The sequence below is a fragment of the Corvus brachyrhynchos genome, unplaced genomic scaffold, assembly GCF_000691975.1.
Source record: "Corvus brachyrhynchos isolate BGI_N302 unplaced genomic scaffold, ASM69197v1 scaffold412, whole genome shotgun sequence".
In the NCBI taxonomy this organism is placed as follows: Eukaryota; Metazoa; Chordata; class Aves; order Passeriformes; family Corvidae; genus Corvus; species Corvus brachyrhynchos.
The window spans coordinates 1,581,376-1,606,488 of record NW_008236761.1 but is presented as its reverse complement, the minus strand read 5'-3'; the positions used below and the strand labels follow the sequence as shown (position 1 = coordinate 1,606,488).

At 48.0% G+C, this 25,113-nt stretch overlaps 1 protein-coding gene across 2 annotated transcripts in view; it reads right to left on the bottom strand.

Moving 5' to 3' along the window:
• Positions 1–24,127, bottom strand: part of GDPD5 (glycerophosphodiester phosphodiesterase domain containing 5) — a 63,105-nt gene extending 38,978 nt beyond the window's left edge. For both annotated transcript variants that reach the window (XM_017727122.1, XM_008644646.2), the window contains exons 1-2: positions 24,039–24,127; positions 21,185–21,359 (exon numbers count right to left, since the gene is read on the bottom strand). In XM_017727122.1, coding sequence (XP_017582611.1) covers positions 21,185–21,301 — 117 coding nt within the window. In that variant the 5' untranslated portion in view covers positions 21,302–21,359; positions 24,039–24,127. The remainder of the gene's footprint in view (positions 1–21,184; positions 21,360–24,038) is intronic.
• Positions 24,128–25,113: the final 986 nt, after the last annotated feature.

Genomic DNA, 25,113 nt, shown 5'->3' with positions numbered 1-25,113 from the left:
CCCCCCCGCCTCTCCCAGCCTGGCTCCAGAGCAGAGGGGCTCCAGCCCTGGAGCATCTCCGGGGCCCCCTCTGGGCTCTCTCCAGCAGCTCCAGGTCCTTGTGCTGCTGGCCCCAGGGCTGGGGCAGCTCTGCAGGTGGGGTCTCACCTGAGGGGCAGAATCCCCCCTCCCCTGCTGCCCACACTGTGGGATGAGCCCAGGAATCTCTGCTGGGAAGCAAAGCAGCACCCCAGAGGGCTGCCCTTTGGGAAGGAAACTCAGTTCACTTCCTTGCCACAAAGTCGTTTGCAATCCCAGAAAAGACATTTTAACCTGGCTCATGTTCTCAGCTCTGTGGAAGTGGGAATAATTATCCCTCTCATCAAGAGCTGCACGTTGATTAAAGCGCCTCCAATGGAAGGTGGCACAGAAATAGCAAATCTGCCAAACTGCTGCTCCTGCACCTTGCTGCACTCCAGAGTTTGTCAAACACCAGCACAGCCAGCCTGACTTTCCACTCCCCTTTCAGAGGACAACCTGGAGAGGGCAATTTCAGCAATTTCAAAAAACCCTGCACTGAAAATAACCCCAAGCTCAAGGTTTTTCCTACCCCATCACTCCCTGATCATAAATCATGCCAGGAAAAACGTGCTAATCCTGCAGCTCTCCCACATGACTGGGGACAATTTGGATGAGCAAACTGCTCTCAAACCATCTCTTTGCACAACCCAACGTGGAATTCAGCAAGTTGGAGATAAAGCCCTTGTGGTGGCCAGGAGAGGGATGGACCAGACAGATCCCAGCTTGGGGAAGAATGCAGGGAAAGAATTCCCACAGCACCACTGGTCTGCAGCCTGGAATTTTACAGACAATGGCAAACGTGGCTTTTGGCTTCACATCTGGGATAGATAAAAAATAATTTCCAAGCACAGGAATAGATCATGCCCAGAGTGTCCACAATGCCATCCCAAAGGAAACTTTTATCCCAACCACACAACCTCTCTCCTGTTTATGGAAGAGACTGTGGCCCAAAATGAGGCACAACCTGTCCCATACCAAGGTGTAACACCTGCATTCAGTGATCCTTCTCCACCTTTCTCATGGAGCAAAGCAGCTCTTCAATCTACTGCTTGGAAAGGAACCTTGGCAGACATCAAAATGCTCTAAGGGCTGCTGACCACACTCAGAACCAGTTTTTTCTCTTCCTACTCTCTTCAGATCTTGACAAACATCTTGGACCTGAAGGAATCTGAGATAAATGCATAGTAAAGAAACAAAAGTCGAATTTTACAATAATGTGATTTTTACCTCCCCTGCAAAGAAAGCTTTCCAGCCCATTTCTCTCCTTCTTCCTGCAAGAGCAAAACTGCTTGTGCAGCAAAACCCATGGCAGGGAAGTCACCTGCAGAGTCACTGCAAAGTCATCTGTCACCTCTGTGAGCTTTGTCATCACAATCACTAAGCAGAGGTTTGTACCATTGAGAAAGGGAATTCTGGGGAGGAATGGCCTTGAACTTCTTCTGCCTTTGGCTGGGCTGGGTTTTTTCAGTGCATCTGAGAGCATCAAAGCAGCTTCAGTGAGAAGCAGCTGGTGAGAAAAATGCCTAATTTTTCAATCAACAGCTAAAGCAGTCATGGTTCTTAATTATGACTAATTATATCAAGGCACATTTGGTATAAAACACCTGTTTGTTTTTCAAAATGAAAATACAGCCAGCACTGCCTACACAACGCACAGGAAAAGTAAAACCTCATTTACAAACCCACTTGAGGGTGTCAACTGTCTGCCTGCAGGACACCCACCCCAAAAACTCCAGTCCTCTGTCACAGGAAATACCAGGATTATCCACGGCTCCCATTTCATTGGGACTGATGGCATTTCTAAATATAGCACGTGCTAAGCCAGATTTCCCATTTTTTACAGCCTCGTCAGCAGTGTGGTTATTATCCAACCAGATCTGCTGAGAGAATATCAGGAGTATTTCACAGAGATCCATAAGGACTCTCTGTTCCTTCCTCTCCGAAGGCAGGCCAGGAAGCTCAGAGGTGGGAGGTGCATCTGCTGTTTCAGCCCACAAGGAACCTCGCCTTGGATTTACTCCAGCACCAAACAGGCTGCAGCTTTCAGAAGAACCAGGAGAAAAGGGAAAGCAACAGCTCTGACGCCAAGCAGGAGCAGACTCCCTGAGGAATGTGATCTTTTACATTTTCTTGTTGCATTTAATACCCAAACCTGGCTGATTTTTCCCTTACCTGTCTCATCACCGGGGGCATTTCCCAAAGCATCTCCTGGGCTGTAGCCAGCAGCTCTGGGAGCAACACAAAGGATGGAGAGGACAAAAACAGGGAGGCCTGACATTTAAAACATTTTTTTTTTCCACCACACAAATCTTTGGTGAGCAAAGCTTTCCTACCAACTGTTCATCCATCAAGGAAACAACATCAGAACTGATTTTCTCCAGCCTAGGCTCACCCCTCCAAAAAGTCCTGCCTAAAGCAATGACTGCACCATGCCAGAGTGGAAAAAACCAAAAAAATAATAGAAGTAGTGTCAACAAATCTCCTGGCAGCAGCCTGTGACCACAACCCAACCTAATTTACAGCTGACCTCGCAGGAGGAAGGAGACAGGAAAAAGGTGGAATATGCCCCCACCCCAACCTCAAATTAGGAAGCCACAGGGAGAACTGCATATGGATGTTGGCATTCCCAGCAGGAGAACTGTTGCCCGAGGCAGGCACAGAACCATCCAGTTTGGCCAAGTCTCCAATAGAACAGATCTGGACCATTTACAGGAGCAGATCAAGCTTGAGGTCACTTACATGATCCATTAAAAAAAAATCACACTTTGGAGCATGTCCAGGGAAGGGAACGGGGCTAGGAAGGGGCTGCAGCACCAGGAGTGGCTGAGGGAGCTGGGGAGGGCTCAGCCTGGAGAAAAGGATGCTCAGGGGAGATCTTTAGGCTCTCTGGGGGTTTTGTCTGGAGAATCTTGTCCAGAAGTTTGGGCTCTGCCCATCAGACAGCCTGATGTTTTCTCCTCACACACCACCTGCATTGGAAGGTCTCCAGCAGAAAATCTGGACTTGAGAGGAACTGGAAGATTTATTTCTGTGGCCAAGTCTTTTTCCTCTTGCTGTGCTCCATGCTGAGTGCAGAACTGAGTTATCAACATGCAGTGCTCCCAGCTCACACAGCTGATGCATGTGGGAAACCAGCAGACAGACGTGGCAGCTGCCTGAGGCCGTGCAGGAACACAGAATAAATGTGACAGAATCAAACAGTAGCTCAGAGAGGGCTGAACTCTGCTTTCTGCTGGCAGGTGTTTAAAAGAAGCAAATAAACCTTATCGATAGTGCCTTGTCAAAACTACGGCCTGTGGCACACAAAAAATGCTTCTAAAAACAACCAACCAACCCAAAACAAGCCAACCAAATAAATAAACCAACCAAAGAGAAACCTAAAAACCCCACAAACCAAAACTCAACGAACACCAGTTACAGACTCAGAATCAGCAGGGCACACAAACAGAATCACAGAATGGTTTGCGTTGGAAAATCCAGCTCCAAACCCCTGCCATGAGGGCAGAGGTGTAGGAAAGCAACTCATGTCACCACTGGACAGCTGAATTCCCCCATCAGGAGCAATCAGATGAGCTACTGCTGGGCTGCAGCCATGGATTCAGGACGCAGCAGCACCCGGGGAATAAACCAGGTGGTGCCAAATGGGACACACCAGCCCATAAAAGCAATTGCACCTTAGATGATATTGAGCTTAATGAACTGCTCCTAAATTATTAGGCCTGGCCTGATGTAATATCCCTGGCCTGCCCTGAGCAACAATCTATGGGTTTATTGGACTATAAATTAGAGTCAACAACTCGAGCAGGGTACAAATTAAAGATCTGCTTTGGAAGCAGAATTACTATAATGCCATAAATAGTGACACATTGCACCTCCCTTCTTTTATTCTTCGTTACATCAAGGCTGTGCTTTAATTTTACAACAAGAACCCTGCAGCTTGTGAATCTTCCCTCCAACAGCATCGTTTTTAACCAAATTATCCTTCTCTGCTGGCTGAGAACACTGGGACCAGCACCCCCGGGTCCAGCAGCTCTCTGGCCACTCATCCCCACTCCCAGAGCACTGTGGGGACCCAAGGGCACTGGACTTGTTGAACCTCATCCCACTGGCCTCAGTCCATGGATCCAGCCTGTCCAGACCCTTCTACAGAGAATTCCTGCCCTCAACATTCCCACCCAACCTGGGGCTGCGAACTGAGGGTGCCCTCAATCTCCTCCTCCAGATCATGGATATGGATATTAACCAGGACTGGCGCCAGTCCTGAGCCCTGGAGGGCACCTCTGCTCTCTGGGCCCAGCCGGTTTTTGACCCACTAAACAAGCCATGAGCAGCCAGTTTCTCTTGGGAAATGCTGTGGGAAGCTTTACTGAAGCCCAGATGGGAAAATCTCCAGTCATCCTGTGGAGCTGACACAGGTTCCTTTGTCCCCCGAGGACACAGCAGTGTTTGGACACGTGGCAGACACTGGGCAGAGATTTAGGGCTTGTTTAGTCCATAACTCAGCCAGCTCTCCACCCTTTCCGAGCCCTACCAGGAATTCAGTCGATCCAGTCCCCACCACCTTGGGTACCTGCTCTTCTAGCCTTGCACTCTTCAATGTTCATTTTTAGTGTAACATATTCAAAGAAAACCCCTCAACCTTTCCCAAAAGTGAACCATCATCAGATGCTCCAGAGGGAAAGTCACAGGGAGGCCACGGGAATCAACAGGTCTCATCAAGGCTCAGGGAGCAGCCAGTAAGTAACAACTGGAAACCACTGGATTGAACATCCCTGGACACAGAGTGAAGCCAGGGAGAACCAACCTGCCAGTAAAACACTGGGATTTTCCCTAAAAATCACCACCACAAAGCTTCTCCAGAGGAATCATTACAGTCAACAACTTCACACAACATCTAAGCATCTGTATTTTCTTTTTGCCCCTATCCTGCAGTTCAGAAAACAGGGAAACGAGGTTAAATCTGGAATTGTTACTGCCATCTCGCTGCCTGTAAAAGGCACAATACTCTTTGTGAGCCCTGAAAACAATTAAAAATATTTCCTGCTCAGGTTGAGGCCACTACAGGGTCCTGCACTTGCTACAGACACAAGCAATTGCATCAGGATAAGCCAACCCATTCCATTTTGCCCACCAGCCTTCTCATCATCCCTACCCGAAAAGCAGTGTTTCCAGAAGGAGACTGATCTGGATAAGTTGGTTTTCAATATTCACAAAGCCTCTGAAGAGACAAACAGTGACCCTGAGTTTGTCTTTCATGCTCAGAGGCCACAAAACCAAAGCCTCTATTTGCAGACAGCAAATCAATCCTGACACCCTCTCCAAACCTCTGAGAAAATTAAAATCATTTTTAAACCCCAGCAAACTCTGACATCTGGAATTTGACTGCAGCAGGACCTCGAGGAGGATAAATAGCTGCAATTTTGCAGGCAGAAGTGACAGCACACAGCTACAGAGGACTCCTTTCCTACCACTGGAAATAATTAAATTCATATTTAAATCACCCTCCTCCCACCAAATGATATGAAAGCAAATGCGCTGTAGAAAGTTCTAACAACCAAAAAGCAGCAGCCAAGCACACCAGGAGCACATTACTTATTTCCCCAGCTTTCCTCACCAGTGTCAGTGTTCCTACATAGTAAACACGGCTTAATAATGGAGTTAAAGTCCTCCTTAAGCAAAATTTCGGGAAGCCAAGGAAAACAAACCCTAATCCTATTTCAAGCCAGCGCTGTGATGACAGACAAAAGTGTTTAAACAAAGCTCAAGATGTCCATACATGAATTATTAAGCTCAAAGCCTCTTTTCCATCAATGCAAAAAGCATTTCATCCCAACCCCACAAGCAAGGCAAGAGTCCAAAAACTTTGGAGTGCATGAATTGAATGATTTTTCCCCAAAGTATGTCCACATATTTGTTTTTTCTCCCCTTACTAATTCCTTCCTGGTCATCTTTTGAGGTGTTTGTAGAAGGTGGAGCCTGCCAAGATCAAGACCTCCATTAAAAAGGCACTGTAATTCAGAAAATATCAATTTTCCACCCGGAAAATGACTTTCCAGAGGTAACTGGGTGGCATTTAATGCATCTCCTGATTCTGAAGGCATCCACAAACTTTAACCTGCTCCAAGGAGGACAAAACATGTCCAGAGGAAACAATGATATCTGAAATTTTAGTTTTCTGTTCTCCACCAGGAGTTCCCACCCAAGTTTAACACCCAGCAGCCTCTGAGCAGGTCAGTTCTGAAAAAGTAAAATAGAAAAAAAAAAAAGAAAAGCATGAATAGCAGAAGGAACACTCTGCCTGTTTCTGAGAAGCACCATGAAAGTCACCCAGATCTTTTCTTTACAGCTCTCAGAGCAGGGCAAAATAAAATCTCTTTCTTAGTCCGGTGTTGTCTTTAAATCAGCATCATCAGGAACAAGAGGACAAGAACTCCTTGTCCTCAGCCAGCTCTGGTGCAAATGAGATACCTGAGTTAAAAGGGGTTGCCTTTGAGCAGTCAGTCTGGTGTTACTGCAGCTCTTAGGAAAGAGATTTTGGGTATTTCTCTCCTTTCAAGCAAATTAAAAAAAAAAAAGGAGATCACAGAAAGAGGAAGAAAACCAGAACAGGTTAAAAAGAGAGGGAAGGAGGTGAGCACCAATTAAATAAAAACCACAAAGCGACATGAATCATTGTACTGCCAAGAAATGGGAAAAAAAAGGAAGAAAAAAGTTCACTCAGGGCAAGATTAGCTGTTGAACAAGCCCATGCTGGTGGAAGCAATGCAGACATGGAAAAACTGGAGAGTTTCTTTTCCTGACTTCAAACACTCTGGAGGCTTCAAAGGCACTGTCCCCTCACCTCACAGAGCATTTCAGTACCAGCGATGGGAGAACTTTCTCACCGACCACATTCACCCCACCCCCCAAGCTTCACTGAAGGCTTCTGAAGAAGGCAAGTCCAGAAGTTGCTTTAAAAAGTCATTATTGCCACCTCTGAAAAACCCTTCAATCAGTGGTGAAATTATAATGGAGGCCATTTCAGCTTTTTACCCCTCTAATAGCTTTAAACATTGGTTGCAAGTGTTGAAAATCTCAAATTTAATTTGTTTTCAAGCCACAGAGGCACTGGACTAATAAGAAGCTAAGTACTGGCTTCTCATAAAGCTGTTTTAGTGCTCATAAACCACTTAATGTGCCAGCACCAGCAGATGCTTCCCAGATTCTCCCTGGGGTGCAGTATCCAGGTTGGCGCTGGGATCCATTTACAAGGCACAGGTAAGAGCAGCATCTTAGGGGGAAGATGACAATTCCCATTTGGAGATAAGTCAGAAAGGAGGAGAGGAAGACAAGTCTTCATCTCCAAAGCTGTCCTGCAGTGCTTTACAAGCCCTCAATAATAAGGGGGTGCAAGATTAGAGAATAAAACAGATGCAAGAGCATCTCGTGCACAGCAGAGAAACAAGCCCAAAAAGGGCCCAGAAAAGCAACCAGAAATTCCCTGCAGCCTCCACCAGGAGCTGCTGCAAACCCCACCCCTGCAGTAACAGACTGCCCCATCCATGGGGTTTGATGTGCCTGCCCAGCATCATTCTGAAAGGAGCGACAGGAGCATTTCTAGGCAGCACCTGACTCGAGGTGAGCCCATCCATCACTGCTGGCAGCCTCAGAGGCAAATGCGTTCCCTTGGGATGCCACTGGGGCCAGCTTCCGTGAAATGACAGGCTGGAGAACAAGTGGTAATTGATAAGGAAAACAATTTGGGAGCACAGGCAGCGTATCAACTCATGAATCACAGCCAGACAGAGAGGGCAAAGAACTGCTCAACTTTAACCCTGCTGCAAAATATAATTGTTCAGCAGCAGTTACCAGTTGATTTAATACCTTAAAACATCCTGACAAGTCTGTGAGGCCTGGGTCACCTCTCCGTCACTTTTCCCCAGCTGCAGCTGCTTTAAAGCTCTCACACGGATCTGCTTTGGAGGAACACATTCAGCCCAGGAAAGCCTTGTTTTCCAGAGCAGAAAAAAGTGTTTTCCTGAATTTTGCAAGATTTTCTAGAAAAATGAGTGAGAATCATGGAAACATACAATAGTTTGAGTTGTAGGGGACCTTCTAAAGCTCATCCAGTCCAACCTCCTCAGCAATGAGCAGGGACACCTTCCACTCTCCCAGGCTGCTCCAAGCCCCAGTGTCCAACCCGGCCTTGGACACTTCCAGGGATCCAGGGGCAGCCACAGCTCCTCTGGGCACCCTGTGCCAGGGCCTCACCACCCTCACAGAGAGCAATTCCTGCCCAGTAGCCCATCCATCCCTGCCCTCTGGCAATGGGAAGCCGTTCCCTGTGCCCTGTCCCTCTATCCCTTGTCCCAAGTCCCTCTCCAGCTCTTTTGGAGCCCCTTTAGGCCCTGGAAGGGAACTGAAAATGTCTATTTCCACTTCATTGACGTGACGAAGAAACACTGACACCTTTGAAGGCAAAGATTGGTGAGGTGAGGGCCAGACCCCAAGCCTACATTTAGTTCATCTCATCATATCCATCATTCAGGGCTTTGAGTACAATTAAAAAGAAAAAGCCCAGAGGAATACCAGATATTACAAAAAGCAGCACACAGTGGCAAATCCCAAACTCACACAGAAACCTGAATAAGGAACTTGGCTTGAAAGGAACCACCAAATGCAAACATTTGGGTTTGCATCACCCAAGAAGTGGTGACAGTTCAGTGTGTGGGTTGTTAAGAGCATTATCCTACACCCAAATCAGAGCTTGGGGGGTTGAAATGGCAACAAATCCATTGCATCAGCTCTGCCCACATTCCAGAAGTGGGGAGAGGAAAGGCAAAGCACTCTGCCTGCCTGAATTACGATGCTATCAAGAGGCCTCCAGGCTGGCATGTCACACTGCTGAATTACAACACCCTTTTCCCAGCACACATTTATCTCCGAGGATGGAGGGCTGGGACAGAATCCCAAGGGAAACACCCCTCATTAGTTCCTCTGACCCCACTGAACCAGCTCCGTTCTAGACGGAAATGAGACTGAGTGCCCTGACTGCACATCCCCCACTTAGGAAGGGGCTTCTGCAAAGATGCACAACAGAGCCAGGGCCAGAAAACAGCTCCCAGTTCCTTCTTCTGCCCGTTCCCCCAGTTCAGGTCCGTTTGGGCTGCTCTGAGACTGAAACAGGAAAGGACATGAGGGGGAAAATACAAAGAAAAAAACCCCAAACACCTTGAGATTAGCATTTTACAGAACCACAGAATGGATTGGGATTGAAGAGACCTTGCTGGTGTCACCAGTGATGAATTCTGAATCCCTGGGATCATCCTTCTCCCTGGAACCTGGGAATGTGCTCAAGCATTTCCCAGTGGTGCAGCCTGCTGCCTGTTGGTTTGGAGGTGAGGCGTGTGGCACTGGGGCTGATGCCACCAGGAATCACAGCTAACCTGGAGGTTTTACAGGGGTCTTCTCTGCAGTTGTAGCTGGTTTGCCTTCATATCCAGGCTCTGGATAATATTCCAAGTGGCCCCTGAGCAGGACTGACCTTTTTATAGGTGATTGATTGGTTCCTATAGCAGTTTCAGAATTTCTAATCCTAATTTCTAATCTGGGCACCCTGTGCCAGGGCCTCCCCACCTTCACAGGGAACAATTCCTTCCCAATATCCCATCCATCCCCCCCCTCTGGCAGTGGGAAGCCATTCCCTGTGTCCTGTCCCTCCATCCCTTGTCCCACATCCTTCTCCAGCACTCTTGAATCCCCCTTTAGGTATTGCTTTGCAATTAAGAACTCTTGCAAATCTGAAGCTTGTGAAAGCAAATACCACACTCACATCCATCTCTTCATTAGTTATTCCCACTGAAGACAATTAAAACCCTTAAGCATTACAAGAGGCTCACTCCAGCTGAGTAACTATTTAAAAGACAACTCTGAGTAAAATTTTTCTTCAATCCCAAAGAAATTAATTTACCACCCATTCCTCTGTTCAGCTTTGTGGGCTCACCCCAGTGAAACTGGTGCTAAGATGCCAAAATAAAAGCAGAGGTTGCTTTAAATTTTTTGGCTGCCATTTCAGGCCAGGCTGAGCAGAAGGATTATTTTTATTTGATTTTCTCAGTTTCCTTTTATACAATACACCAAGCCACCTCCCATTTGGTTTAATATCCTTGCACAGGGCAGACTGGCCCCATCCCCAAATCCTCCCATCACAAGACCAATAATAAAGTTTGAAGCAGCAGCAACCCCAGTTTTCAACAGCTGCTGGTGAAAATTAACTGTAACTTCACTCTTCTTTCCAATGAATTCCCACATTCCACAATCATAAACTGTCCAACTCAAAGAAAGCAAGACAAGCAATTTTTTTACTTATCCTGAAAAAAGAGTAATATAAAGTTCTACCTTAAACAACTGAATATATAAAATTCTTCCCAGATCTCTGCTTGAGGGCTCCTACATATGCAAAAAAAACCAACCCAAACTTTTCACAGATTTATAAATATTGTGGAAACAGTGACAGGCTCCTGGCGAGGAACCGGTGCCAGAGGTGATGGAAGTAAACCCAGCAGGAACAGCCAGTGAAACACAGAGCAGGGAAGGAAAATGGGAAGGAAAAAACCAATCACAATTTCCCAGGTTGGCTGGAAGCTTTAAAGACTTGAAGTTGTGTTTCAGACTCAGCAACAGGATTAAACAGAAGAGGAATAACTCAGTGACTTTTGAAGGAATTTTTGCTCTCAGAGGAGCCCCGTTCCCCAGCTCACCTGTTTGGTGGAGGATAAATGGTGCCCTGGGTTGTTTTTCATGCCAAGCATTACAAAGATGACCCAGGCTGGCAGACACTGCTCATGTCGCCCCTACTGCGTTTCTGCTGTCAGGCAACTACTCAGCTACCAGACCCAAAATCCCAACCAGCTGGGGCAAGTTCATCACAAAATAAACAAAAGCAACCAACAAACAGAAAATCTTTAAGCAACAACAGCAGAAATCCAGCAAAAATACAGCCAAAAGGTGATGATCCTGAAATAATTTCGACTCCCAAACAGGTAAGCTCTGTCTGAGTCCTACAAAAGGCTCAGAGCAGCTGAACAATATCCTAAACTAAGAAGTATATGAAAATACAATATATAGAAGGAGGTCCCTGGGACCATCTCCAGTTCTCTGTTTCTCAGAGGGAGTGTGCTCAGGAATAGCTGCAATGCCTTTTTATCTCTTTAAGAAGTCCATGTGACCACCCAAAGCAATCTCCCTAGAAAACATCATTTTTTCCAATTAAGATACTTGTCAGATTTTATCTATTAAACTGGAAAGGTTTCTCCACTCACTCTTCAGGTGAGCTGATGGACATCAGATAACTAAAATCAAGAAGAACAGACAAATATTGGATCAGATTGGATCCAACTACTGGACTGCTTTATTTCCTTGCCCTTCATCCTCCCTTCCTCTTCCCTAGGCTGTATCTTAAGTCTTCCACTCTCCTCTTCCACAAAATCCCAGGATGGTTTGGGTTGGAAAAGACCTTAAAGCCCATCCAATGCCACCCCTGCCATGGGAAGAGACACCTTCCACTGTCCCAGGCTGCTCCAAGCCCCAGTATCCAACCTGGCCTTGGACACTTCCAGGGATCCAGGGGCAGCCACAGCTGCTCTGGGCACCCCGTGCCAGGGCCTCACCACCCTCACAGGAGGGTGTTCCTTCCCAACACCCAATCTTTATTCAACCCTTGCTTGCACAAAGGCAGGAGGGGGAAGGAAGGAGCCCAGAGCCCAGCAGGCTGATCTCCTGCTCCTCCCCAGCCCCATCACTGTGCCCAGGCACAGACAGGATGTCAGGCAGGACGACCTCAAGTCTGACCCAGCTGGCAAATCCTCAGTGCTCACATTTTGCTCCACAAAACGCTGCCCCATCAATACACAGACTTATTTATCCCACAGGATGGTCCAGAGGGCAGAGACACATCTGGTAACAAAAGCCACTGAATGGGCTAATGTGCCAAAGGCTTTCTGCCCCAGCTTTGGTGGCAACCCAGTGACCTGAAGGCCTAGAATAAAAAAAAGAATTAGAGCAAGGAAAAACTGAAGTGCCTCTCTTTCAAGGGGAAAATTGATAAAATCAGGGACTTGCCCAGCCTCCAGAGGCGCAGCGGACATGAACAGAGGCTGTCTGAAACAGTGGACATGTCAGATTTACCAGCAGGAGGTTAGGGCTTCGCTTCCCAGAAACAAGGGTGCACTTGTTCCTGTATCTGCCAGACAAGGGGATGCTTTGTGCAAGTCACAGAAATCGTGCATTTCTCTAATACTTGACATATGGAAGGCATTCACCTGTTTTTCCCTAAGAGAGTTCTAAATGGGTTCGGTGCACTGCCAGAGGGAAACCAACAAGGCCCAGCAGTGGCTGGGTGTCCAAAGCCAGCATCCCTCTGGAGAGGAGGCAGAAGCTTGGCTTATTTATTCATTACTGTTTTTTAAATCTCAAGGGTGAAGTGCTGGGGAAAGAAAATAAACAATCAGCCATCCTGGGAGTAATTTAAATGCTGGAGTTGGCTCATCACACAAGAACTTGGATATTGCAAGCCCAGTACATGACAGACACTGGCCCATCATAGGTTCCTCTTTGCCTTGTGGTGTTTATCCCTCGCTTCTGGCTGGAGAAGCAGGAATCCCTGACGGCTGCAGACAAGAGCAGCAAAATAGTTTGGTCAGACTTGAGCACAGAGCTACTAAATCCTGCAAACACATACAGAGTAATTCTGCATCAACCTCGAGGGAAAAAAAAAGCAGTGAAATGAGAGACCGATACTGCTCAGCTAAAAGTTCCACCCCCACTTCTGATACAACTTGATGCTCTTGAGCCTTTTGGGGAAGGAAAACACCCAGACAAGGAGGCGCAGTCACAGAGGGCCGGTTTGCTCAGGATGTGGGGTGGTTTGAGTGGTGACAAAGCAGGCGTGGTAAGCAAAGCCTCCAGTAAGGCACCACAGCGAGTTCTGAATTACAGGAACCAGGTTCATTTTTCCAGAAAGGCCACAAGAAGTCACGTCAAAAAACGTCACACGTGAAGGGACAGCAGTGAGCAAGAACCAAAGAGCTTTGTGGTGAAAGGAGCAGTCTGGGGCAGCGGAAGAGCCGACACGTCACCAGCACCAAAAACATCCACCTCTCCCCCAAGCATTATTAGATGGGATAGTGGGAAGGAATTGTTCCCTGGGAGGGTGGTGAGGCCCTGGCACAGGGTGCCCAGAGAAGCTGTGGCTGCCCCTGGATCCCTGACAGTGTCCAAGGCCAGCCTGGACGGGGCTTGGAGCAGCCTGGGATAGTGGGAGGTTGGAATTACATCATCTTTAAGGTCTCTTCCCACCCAAACCATTCTGTGATTACAATCAAGGGAAGGGTTGGTTCCTGCCAAAAGGGATGAGAAGAGGAGCTGGGTCTCCCCCCTCTACCTCTGCTAAGCATCCAGCTAATTTCATCCCACTGAAAAGGCTGAGTTTTAAATCACTTTGGGAATTTTAGCCCAGCTAAGACACTTTTGCATAAAGGGGATGTTAAAGTCACCAGCCTCCTGCTGTTCACATCCCCCTCAGATCAAGAGCTGTCACAGCCTGGTCCCTGCCCAGCAGCCTCAGACACCCAACTGATGGGCAGGGAGGTAAGAGCTGCTCTCCTGGGACCCAAGGCCATCTTTGGCACATGCAAAGTGATTTACCACCCACCCAAACTTTACTTGTTGGTCACCCAAAAGTCAACCTTGACTTTACAACCATCTTCAGGAGAGCTCACGAGGAAGCTGATTCAGTTTCTAAGGGTCACAGGCTGCAAGCCTCAGTTGTTTCATTTTTTGTTCCATAGTTCTCCCTGGAAAAGGGCCTCATCTGATTTCACTGAAGGCAATTGACTCTCAAGTGCTTGCTGACATCACCTGCAAATAAGTATCTGCCAAATAAAGGCTCAGAACTGCACATCAGGTGGAAATGATGGGCCCAGGGCAGTTCATGAGCTTCTCTCTCTCTTAACACCTCACTGCAGACGTGGCACAAAGGTAAAAAAAAAAAAAAAAAAAGTTAGAATAATTTTCAAGGTTGAGATGAGTACAAAGAATAACAACCAAAAAGCAATTAAAACCTCCAGCCATGGACAAGCACATCTCCAGCTGCTGTTATATCCTTGAAACCGCACTTTGGAGCTTGGCCATAGCTCTTCTGGAAACAACCTGGAGAAAAAGCTTAAATCTGCAACCAAACACCCCTAAATCCAAGTTCCCTTTCCCAGAAGGACTCACGAGACAGCAAATACAGATTAAAATCACCAATCAGCTTCACAGCCAACAAAGAAGAGTCAGTATATTTTTCAGCTTTGCTAATCAATTTTGTTAATAAGACATGTCAGCAGCACAAAGGTTCCCAATTCAAAAACCACAAGCATTCCTGGAACCCAAGCACTTTGGATCCCCACCCAGACCCCACAGGCAGCAGAGTCCTCTCCAAAACAACAGACTGGCAGATGACTGAAATGCCTTGTGATGAGTGCCAGGAAAGCCACACCTTCATGTATTTCCAAGTTCTTCCCTGCTGACCATGATTTCAGAGAGGGGCATTTGACAAGGGCCTGGAATAACAGCACAGAGGAGGATGGCTTTAAACTGAAAGAGGGCAGGGATGGATGGGATATTCAGAAGGAATTGTTCCCTGGGAGGGTGGGGAGACCCTGGCACAGGGTGCCCAGAGCAGCTGTGGCTGCCCCTGGATCCCTGGCAGTGTCCAAGGCCAGCCTGGATGGAGCTTGGAGCAGCCTGGGATGGTGGATGGTGTCCCTGCCCCTGGCAGGGGGTGGAATTAGGTGATCTTTAAGGTCCTTCCCAACACAAACCAGTTTGTGATTTACTCCCAGACTATTCCTAACTTCCACCTCTTCCTCTGCACACCCTTCTCAAGGCTCATCACCACAAGCTAATCCTGCTCCCCTCCTATCCCCTCCATGTCATTCATTTACTCCCACTGGGGCCAGGTTTCCTTCTTATCTAGGTAATTTTCGCGGTCATTTTGGACCCACAAGAATCCTTGAAGCACTTCCACAAAGTGCTTTTTTGAAAGACAGGAAAAAATACCTTCTATTTGGATAGGGAAAAAAAGAAAGGACCAAAAAAAGCCTTTTCCACTGGCGCCTGCACTCCCCCAGCGCATCCAGCCACCCAGTAAGGACACACTGCGAAGCTGCTCTCCCGCATTTTCTGCTCTGTCACCGCCCAACCGTCCTTGGATCTATTCCAGGACACCTGGGAATTCACGAGAGAGGCTGGAAAAGCAGAGCTGGCGAAGCAGGAGACTGGCAAATTCAACCCCAAATGTAAAGGAAATCACTGGAGTCCAACTCAAGGGCAGCAAGGGCACGGCTCACTTCCCTCTGGGTGAGAAGAATCCAGTCTCCTCTGGAAAAGGGCCACAATTTTTCACTCTTCTGTCAAGATCAGAGAGAGAACTTCTGACATCAAGACTCCCACAAGTCAAACTCCCATGATGTTAATACCATTTCACTTCTACCCTTTTCTCTCCTCAAAATTCACACTCATGGCTCCACCCCTGGGAAAGGACTAAATATCAGAGTAAAGAGAGACACAATGAATTACCCTGGGATTAATTAGCTCACAGGTTCCCACTGCCTCTTTGGGAAAAGGAGTTAGATAATTCAATTGTAAAAGTCTAACTGTGATAACTACACAGCTGAGAAGAAAAATGCTTGTTTAGGAAAACAAGCAGAAAAAACACCTCATTTCTCCCCTTCTTGGAGGGAATTTAGAAAATATTGTACCTTGATGCTGTGTAAACAATCTTCAGCAATAGCTGTAACACTGTTACAGTCAAAACCCCAAAATTTAGCACCATAGCAGCTGCTGCGCAGAAAATTAACTGTATCCCAGTCAAAACCAGTCCAGGGAACTCACAGGGAGAGCCTGGAAAGGCTTTGCCATGTGGGTTAAACCAGGAGTTTACTTGGCATCCTTCAAACCACTTGAGATTTTACAAGAGCGGCCGCACCACTCTCCTGACACTGGAGGAGTGCTGCTGTACCCAGGAGTCCAGGGGAAAGAAATCCCCGGAAAAACCCAGGGATGGACCTGCCAGCTAAACACAGGGCTGGCTCTAAGGGACCATGGCCCAAAAATCCCTCCTTGTCCCCTCTTCTTCCCCCTTTCTCCAGAGGCAGCTCAGTTCAGTGCTGGCTGTTCAGAGCCCAAAGCCCCATTTTGCAGATGCTCTGCAGTAAAAACCTTTGACACCTCTAAAGCTTTATAAATCCCAGGGCACGTTAATCCCCCAGTCTGAGCCCATAATCCCAACCCAGGCCCCACAGTCAATGGGTTTTGCAGACTCTCCCCCACAGGCATTCTGCCTGCATCAGGACTACGCCAGAAATTCAGCATTAATCAAACAGCCTCACCCTGACAATATTCAGGGTGCACCACAAGATTAGGCTCTAACACTGGGGTTTCAGGGACGTGGGATTTCCCATCCTTCAAACCAGCATTGCCGAAATAGGGAACCTCTTTGACACAGAACAAGCAAGTTCATCCCAGCCTTTCTAGGAGCTGTGTGAGGGTGTGGAAATCAAAGAGAAGCAAGCTCCTGGCAGGTTAATCCCTGAGTTCCTGAGGCTGGAAAAACTCTCTGTTCCTTGCCAGTCCTCCACAGGACCCTGCCCTGTCTAAGAGAGGTCTTGCTCCTTCATGAAGGCCAAAATCACAAAGGCCATTCCCAGTCAGACCCAGTAACACCCCGGCAAAGCCTGGTCTGATGGCACCACACACAGCAAATGCAATTCCTGACTGGCTCAGCTGACACGTGGATCCCAAATAGCTTCCCTGGATAAGCATCCACCTCACAGCCTCCCTGTCAAATGAAGGACTCAAAGGCCAATTTTAAAGGATGTTTAAGTGATGTGTAAAACCCTAAACAAACCAAAACAGGTTTTGCTTTCATTTCCAAGCATCCAGGGGAAAAAAAACCCCAGATTCATAGAAGCAGAATAGTTTGGGTTGAAAGGGACCTTTAAAAGCCATCTGGTCCAGCCCCCTCTAGTGAGGGGGGCACCTTCAGGAACAATAAGGAAAAAACACATCAATATTTAATGGAATGACTGGATTTCCCTGCATTGAGCCCATGAAGCCAACATGATTGGACACATCCATTCATGGGGACTCAGCTCTGAATCACTGGTCACGGCCAACGTGCAGCATCCAATGCTTCAGTGCCCAACCTCCAATCAAACAACCTTGAAAGAGCCTCTTCCCCTCAAAAGCTCCTAGGCCCTCAGGCCTACGGTCTGGAACACTCACAAATTGAAAAACACATGGAAAAGGGCAAATTAACCTATCCTCTAATAGCAGATTTCAGCAAAGCAAGCAATTTCTGTGACCAGTGACCTCTGGCCGTTTGGGAATTAGCACTGACAAAGTCCCAGCTCCAAAGCCTGTGGCTGAGATCATCTGTTCAGGTCATTTCACAGCTCTGGCCAAGCGGGAATTACAAGAGCATTTCACCAGAGAGTGAATTAATACACGCAGCCCAGACACAGCTCTGCAATTCATTATGCTGATGGATCACATCTCCTCATTTATCTTTGCACAAAAGGACCCCAAAAAGCCATCAGAAGCCTCAGTTGGAGGTCACATGATGCATTTAACCAAATGGACTGTCTTGAATCACACACATTTCACTTGAAGGGCATAAATCCTAACAGGGACTGCCCAATTCATGGGAAGGGGTTGGGATCTCGTTTATACATTTGCAGCTACATGAGCAGCAGCAGATGAAGGCAGGGAGAGGCTTTATTGGATATTTCCCCTCATCTCCCCTCCCACATGCTCACAGTTCAGACAACTGGCAATTAAGAAGAGGATTAGGAGATTTGTGATGTACAGAAAGACCATGCTTTGATAGCTCAGCCCAGCCAGTCAATCAGAGTAGCTTCTTCTTTTTACTGGATAGAATAAAAAATTATCATTGCCATTTCCTTTGGCAGGAAATCTCTTTCCCCTCTCTCACCCAGGATGATTTCCAAGGTGGGATATTTGCCGTGTACAAACAACAGGGGTTTGGAAGCAATAAAAAAATGGTTCCATGCACTGACTTCATAATATCCTTGGTGGAATATGTGATGAACAAGCTGTGGTTAGATCAGAAAATCCTTCTTCACCCCAGCTACAGAGATTATAATGATCTGAATCTCAGCAAGACTATTTTCTCCTCCTTCATGTGTCTTTCATTTAAAAAAGCACTAAAGATTTAAAAGATAAATGTGAGAGGGGGACTTGCTGTTAAAGCTGAGGGCCCACAACAGAAAAAAGGAATTTTGCAAACGTTCGAAATTTAAAAAGGAGATTGGACTCTATGGGTTGTGTGCCTTCAGCCCCACTCTTCCATTCTCAAAGGTCAGAGTAAAGCAAGAGATAATGACAATTCCAGAAAACTGCCTCAGAAAAACTAGAACTCAGGTGTCCCAATTAAAATTTTCATTCTCATGTAAATTTTAAATGTGGAGTAGAAAGCTTGATGTGCATTCGTTTGAAGGAAAAAAGAGAGGAATCATTAAAATTCTGGCTGTTGAGGTGCAGCACAATTCAGACAACAAATATTCACAGGCATCAGCTGAAGATATCACAGAGGCAAGGCTGGGTTCATGCCCCAAATTGGGGTGAAAGCCTTTCATTCTGGGGAGTTTGATGCTTTAACAAGAAAAGCAGATAAACACGCTGTGGTCTACACTAGAAACTCCTCTTTGAAAGCAGGACTTGCTTGCTGAGAATTAAAAAGTAGGAAAACAACTCGTGCACGTCCAGTTCCTTCCTTTCCGGGTAGCTCTGGATTTTTGCAAGACTTGAGAACCTCCCTGGTGTGCCACGGCCATTTTTATGCTGAGGAAAATGCGTGATGCTACAGCTGCTGGGTTTACAGAGGCTGAGGTAGGATAAGGTCACATGTGAGGCCATACAAGAGGTGTTTTCATCACTGTGTCGCTGCCTTTGTGTCAAGTAAAAAGGCTCCTAAGTTGTGGTGTTTTCTTTGTTGTCCTTTACAGATCAGTGTTTTTTAAAAAAGTAATAAAATCACAGAGTGGTTTGGGTTGGAAGGGACCTTAAAGCCCATCCAGGGCCACCCCCTGCCGTGGGCAGCAACACCTTCCACTATCCCAGGGTGCTCCAAGGCCCGTCCAACCTGGCCTTGGACACTTTCAGGGATGGGGCAGCCATGGCTTCTCTGTTTTGTTGTCCTTTACAGATCAGTGTTTTTTAAAAAAGTAATAAAATCACAGAGTGGTTTGGGTTGGAAGGGACCTTAAAGCCCATCCAGGGCCACCCCCTGCCGTGGGCAGCAACACCTTCCACTATCCCAGGGTGCTCCAAGGCCCGTCCAACCTGGCCTTGGACACTTTCAGGGATGGGGCAGCCACGGCTTCTCTGTTTTTCACAGCCTGCAGCTCGTTTTAGGTTTTCTTCTCTTACTTCTGCTGTTGTCTCCATCTCTCTTTCACCAAAGTGGAAGTTGAGGCCTCACACAGACTTTAAAAAGAGCAGCTCAGACTGGACATATTTTTAAGCCTGGATCAGCTACCTTTAAACACAACTAATTCCTTTCCAGCACTAGGAAAAAACCAATGGAAATTCCAAGTAGACTTGGAAAGCTGCCACTGATATTTTTTGGTAGCGCAAGCAGAGGCAGATTTCACTGAAAAAATTCATGGCAACTTTCCTGTAAATTTTTAGCTAAGAACTGTAATGTTCTGCTGGCTCAAAGTGGTCACCCAGACCAAGCTGGCCAGGCTGAAAGCAGAGTGAAAACAGCACCAACATTCCTACTCTGCAAAAGGAAATTTGTTTTGGGCTGCACAAACTCAAGCCGTGACTTTCCAACTCACAGGGGAGCTCCTGGCCAAGCTGCACCACCAACAATGGCTGCAATTCACAACCAGGAGCATTTCTGGCACAGGATCTGCCACACAGCCCTGTTTGCTCCTTCACAGCTGCTTTTCCAAGAGGAAAAGCACTCCAGAGCCAAGAAGATCCCTGGTTATAGACTTAAAAACAGAACAGAGGAGCCAAGCGATACCAGAGCAAAGTTAAACATTCAGAAGGCCACCAGAGGGTCTCCAGGGAGCACTTCCAGATGAAATGAGATTTAAAGAAGAAAAAAACCCCCAAAATTTAACTTGTAAGCACACTTAAAAAAACATCCCAGGCAACACGGGAGTACAAGAGAAGAGTGATACAAACTCCTTGCCCAGAGGATGTAACGGGGGGGCTTTGACAGCAATATTTTCACACTTCTCCTATCAACACATCACAAGACCTCATCTCCCAGCCCAGAACAAGAGAGGAGGTGCAAGTCGAGCCTCACTGCCTGGATTCCCTCTGCCAGAGCTCGTACAATCTATGTTTATCCAGGGGAGGGAAGAGTCACCTGCAACAGCTTTCCCATTTACCCCCAGCTTGCTCTCACCTTCTGTTGCCTTCCATCAAACCACAGAAGGGTTCAGGTTGGAAAGGACCTTAAAGCCCATCCAGTCCCATCCCCTGCCATGGGCAGGGACACCTTCCACTATCCCAGGCTGCTCAGAGCTCTGTCCAGCCTGGCCTTGGACACTTGCAGGGATGGGGCAGCCACAGCCCACCCTGTTCCCTACCTACAAACTCATTTTCACATGCAAGAACAGAATCATGAAGGTTGGAAAAGGCCTCCAAGATCATCAAGTCACCCCTTGGACCAAATACCACCATGCCCACTAAAGGCACACCACAAAGGCAGAGATGCTGCAGAAACACAGGACTTACAGATCCAGCCAAGGGTGCTGCAAGCACCAGCAGGACACAGAGCAAGGAGAGAAAAAACACGTGGAAAGTGTTCCCCAGGACCACAATATGGACAGATTTGGGCACATTCTATCCCCTGGAGCTCCATGACCAACCTCCCTGTGCCCATCTCTACATCAACCACGTGGGGAGGACATCTCAGACCTCCTGCAATGGGGTCAATGACTCTCATCAAACATCCAAGCCAATAAGTAAGAAAAACCCCAAATATTTAACACTTGCAAGGAAGACCTACAACGCAGCAGCCCAGGGAAGAGGTGCCAGCCAGCTGCTGTCACCTGCTCACCTTGGTGGTGTCATCATGTGACCGCTGGTACCGTTTCCAGCGGCAGCTGTAGATCCCGGTCAGACAGGACAGACATAGCTGGGGCTCGTAGTACTGCAGGGGTTGGTGTTTGACCATGCTCCTTCCAGCCCCTCCGGAGCCAGCTACCACAAATCCATCAGCTCCTGGGAGCGCCCTGAGGCAAAGGAGAGAAAACAACAAAAAAAGGAAATTAAAATCCCGAGCGATATTTCAATACATTAACACACAATTTCATAATTAACCGTGTCCTCTGGCTACTGAGAGGAGAGATGAGAATCAGATCTATTCCCAGCCCTGCCAACATCTCCCACTCGTAACTCAACAAGACCAAGAAGTTTAATTAGTTTGCAAGTTTGATTTCCTCGGGCAGCTTCTCCCACACCACCAAAAGCAAATGTTACGAGTTATCGGTGGGTAAAGCCACGTGAGGACAAGAGCAGGAGGACGACGATCTGCAGCCCAGGTGATTGGGTTTTTATGAATGACTGAAGTGTAAAGACCCATAGCCCCTGCAAGAACAACCTGAAAATCGATTCGGAGACCTCCACAAAGCTGAAACCCAGCCAGGCTAAAGCAGTTCATCTGCAGCATCCTCTGGAGCCTACAAAACAGTCCCAGACAAGGAATAAACACTTCCATGCCTCCTGCAGAAGGGGCATCATAGAATCATGGACTATCCTGAGCTGGAAGTGATCCAGCAAGGATCAAACTTTTGGCCCTGGACAGAACAGGACAACCCCAAGAATATCGAATATAGTGTGTGTATACACAAAATATACAATACAGGTATTACCCTCTCCCTTTATACACCTCTCAAGCACTCACAGGGGTGCAGAGCTGGATGCTGTGCCTGACCCCACACCGCAGGTTTTCCACAGCTTCCTGAAGCGCAGGTGTGCACCCACAGCCCCACACACTGCTGCTGTGTGGATCATCAGTGGGCTGGGAGTGGAATTTGACAGCGCCTGAGCTTGCAAAGTGCTTGCCCACCTTTCCCGAGAGTGCAGAGTTGAGTGCAGAGTTGAGTGCAGGGTGTGTGGGCAGTAAATCCTCCCCTCTCCAGGGGAAACACTTCCTTACATGTGGGATTCCCGGCACTCAGGTCTTGGGAAAAGCTGCGAGAGCTGAGTAGCAACATCCTCGCTGGCATCAGCAAAGCGTGGCTGGGCTTAGGGAGATAAGCCAGCCACCTAAAAGCTTTTCCTTGACACATGCCATGGAAGGAAGCCTCCAAAAACAGGGCTGACCGTATTTTTCAATCCAGCTGATGCACAAGGGGATGCTGCAGGCAGTGCAGACACGGTGGTGGAGTCTAGAAATGTCAGCAAGGACACGGACAGCTCAACCCTCCCAGCTCCTGCCCGTGTCTATGCCCATTCACGCTCTGTGCTGACAGCCCAGGACAGCCTTGCCCTGACTCTAATCAGCACTCAGCAGCCCGGAGGCAGGAGGCTGGGGTGGCTCCAAGCCCAGCAGAGTGTCACCCCGCTGTCCCCAGAGCCCGCAGCCCTGTGCCTTCCCGTCCCCCGGACACAGGGGCAGCTTTGTGCTTCCAGCAGAGCTCTCTGTGCTGCTCGAGGCGCTGACCCTGGCAGGGGACACGAGGTGGGCACGACTCACTCACGCATCCGTGTGTGGCCAGCCCAGCTCCCCACGTGGCTCTGCCCATGCCCTCGGGGGTGACAAGCAGGACAGAGGCACAGGCACAGCCAGCCTGACACTGTTTTGGGCTGACCACGGCCCCCCCCAGCTCTGCTGTGCCACCTCTGTGGCCTCGTGTCGAGGTCACCTCCCTGCCCGCATTTCACCTCTCCTCTTGCTATTTATAAAGCTCAGCATTAGTCACTGCTCAAGTTGCCTCCTATCTTCAGCCTCAAGACCATCCCTAGGAAATGAGTCCCCCCTCTGCCTTCCCACCACGGATGCAGAAAACCCATCACAATGGGACAGAAACACTGAGGATGCGCAAAATTGGATGCTACTTAAAGGTCTTGGGCAAAACCATCCTCTCTGCCCTGAAGATTCCAAGCATGGAGTGATACACAAGACGCTGGGGCATCTGTGCAAGATGTTAAAATCATTCACAGCCTATTAACAACTCCCCAGCCAAACCCCTTATTCCCACCCTGAAAACCTAGAAGCCAACAGTTGTTTCAAGTAATCCTGCACGAATTAACTTCCAAAGGACAGCATCTCTCCTGATTTCCACCTCTTCCTGCCTTAGTCATGCAAGGCAAGAGGGCAGACAGGTCACCTCCACCTACAAAAGCTTCCACTGGGTATTTTATATGATCACTTGCAAGAATTGTGTCGATTTGATGTTAGGGAGAAATCCTTCCCTGGGAGGGTGGGGAGGCCCTTGCACAGGGTGCCCAGAGAAGCTGTGGCTGCCCCTGGATCCCTGGCAGTGTCCAAGGGAAAAAACAACTGAAAAGGCTCTGTGAGGCACCAAGTGAAGCTCCCACCCTGGTTCCTCTCACTGCAAAGGCAGGCACTGTGGGAGCCCACAATTCCAGGCTGCTCTCCACAGAAACTCAGGAAAAGCACAATGACAAAAAAATCTAAGATGAGTTTTAAATAATCCCTTCCTAAATACAGTGTAATTGCATGAGGCACAACCAACAAGTCTAAAACCATTCCCTCTTCTCCATGAGCATCACAAACAGATCCATAAAAGTCCGAAATAGATGGGAAAGGACAAAACGCAGCACCCACCCTCCCCTCCACACACACGGACACCTGAGCAGGAACAGGAGCTGCAGGGAGAGAAACCACACTGATACCATCTGCCCAGAGAACCTCACTTGGCCAAGAGCATGGACTCAGTACTTACTGCTCCTGCTTCCAGAAATGGATTTAGAAAGTCTGCAGCACCTCACAATCACTGTTCCCATGACATCTCCAGCTGTCGAGGTGGAGAAAGCAGCCTATGAATGATTCAGCCCACTGCTGGTTAGCATTACATACAGAAATGAAAACAGGAAGCAAGACAACAGGCATTAATTATTCAAATTCAGCAACGTGCACCAGGAGGGAGGAGGGGAAAAAAAGAAATAGAAAACACAAACCCACACATTCTCAACCTTGACTTTAAAAATGCATCATCTGCCAATGGCTATGAGCTTCTCAGAGCTGAATAACCAGCTCGCTTGTCCAAAAAGGGGCAGCAGGGTAGATTCCATCTGCAAATACAATGGGAGCGTTTTCCAAAGGCTCCAGGATGCCTAATTAGCACACACTGCACTTCTGAGATACTGAAGTGGAGGTATCTGTTACACATTATTCCTTTCCAAACAGCTTTGGCAAAAAAGAAAGAAGGGAGAATTGGAGTTGCAAATTTAAAAGTGAAGCTCTCTGGGGAGATCTGGCCTAAAAATTTTTGATTTTTGTCTCTCTGAGTTAACTCCTCCATCCCTGTAGTCTCCGGGCAATATTCAGAAACCTGGAGTGGAGAGGGAAGGCAGCAATCAAGACCAATCACTAAAGCATCTCAGTGCCCTCATTTTAGTGAAGGGAAGAGCAACAGCACAAGTCCTCAAGTGCACTGAGTAAACAGTGGGGCTGAAGCCCCAGAGGAGCAGGTTTAACAGCCTTTCCCAAGGCTTGCTACAGCCCAAGCCCTCCCCTTTGATCCCCCTTCGAGAAGACTGAGGGGAGACCTCACTGCAGGTACAACTTCCCCATGAGGGGAAGAGGAGGGGCAGGCTCTGATCTCTGCTCTCTGGGACAGGGACAGGACCCAGGGAACGGCTGGAGCTGTGGCAGGACAGGTTTAGGTTGGGTATCAGGGAAAGGTTCTTCCCCCAGAGGGTGCCGGGCACTGCCCAGGTTCCCCAGGGAATGAGCACGGCCCCGAGGCTGCCAGAGCTCCAGGAGCGCTTGGACCGCGCTCCCCGGGGTGCCCCGGG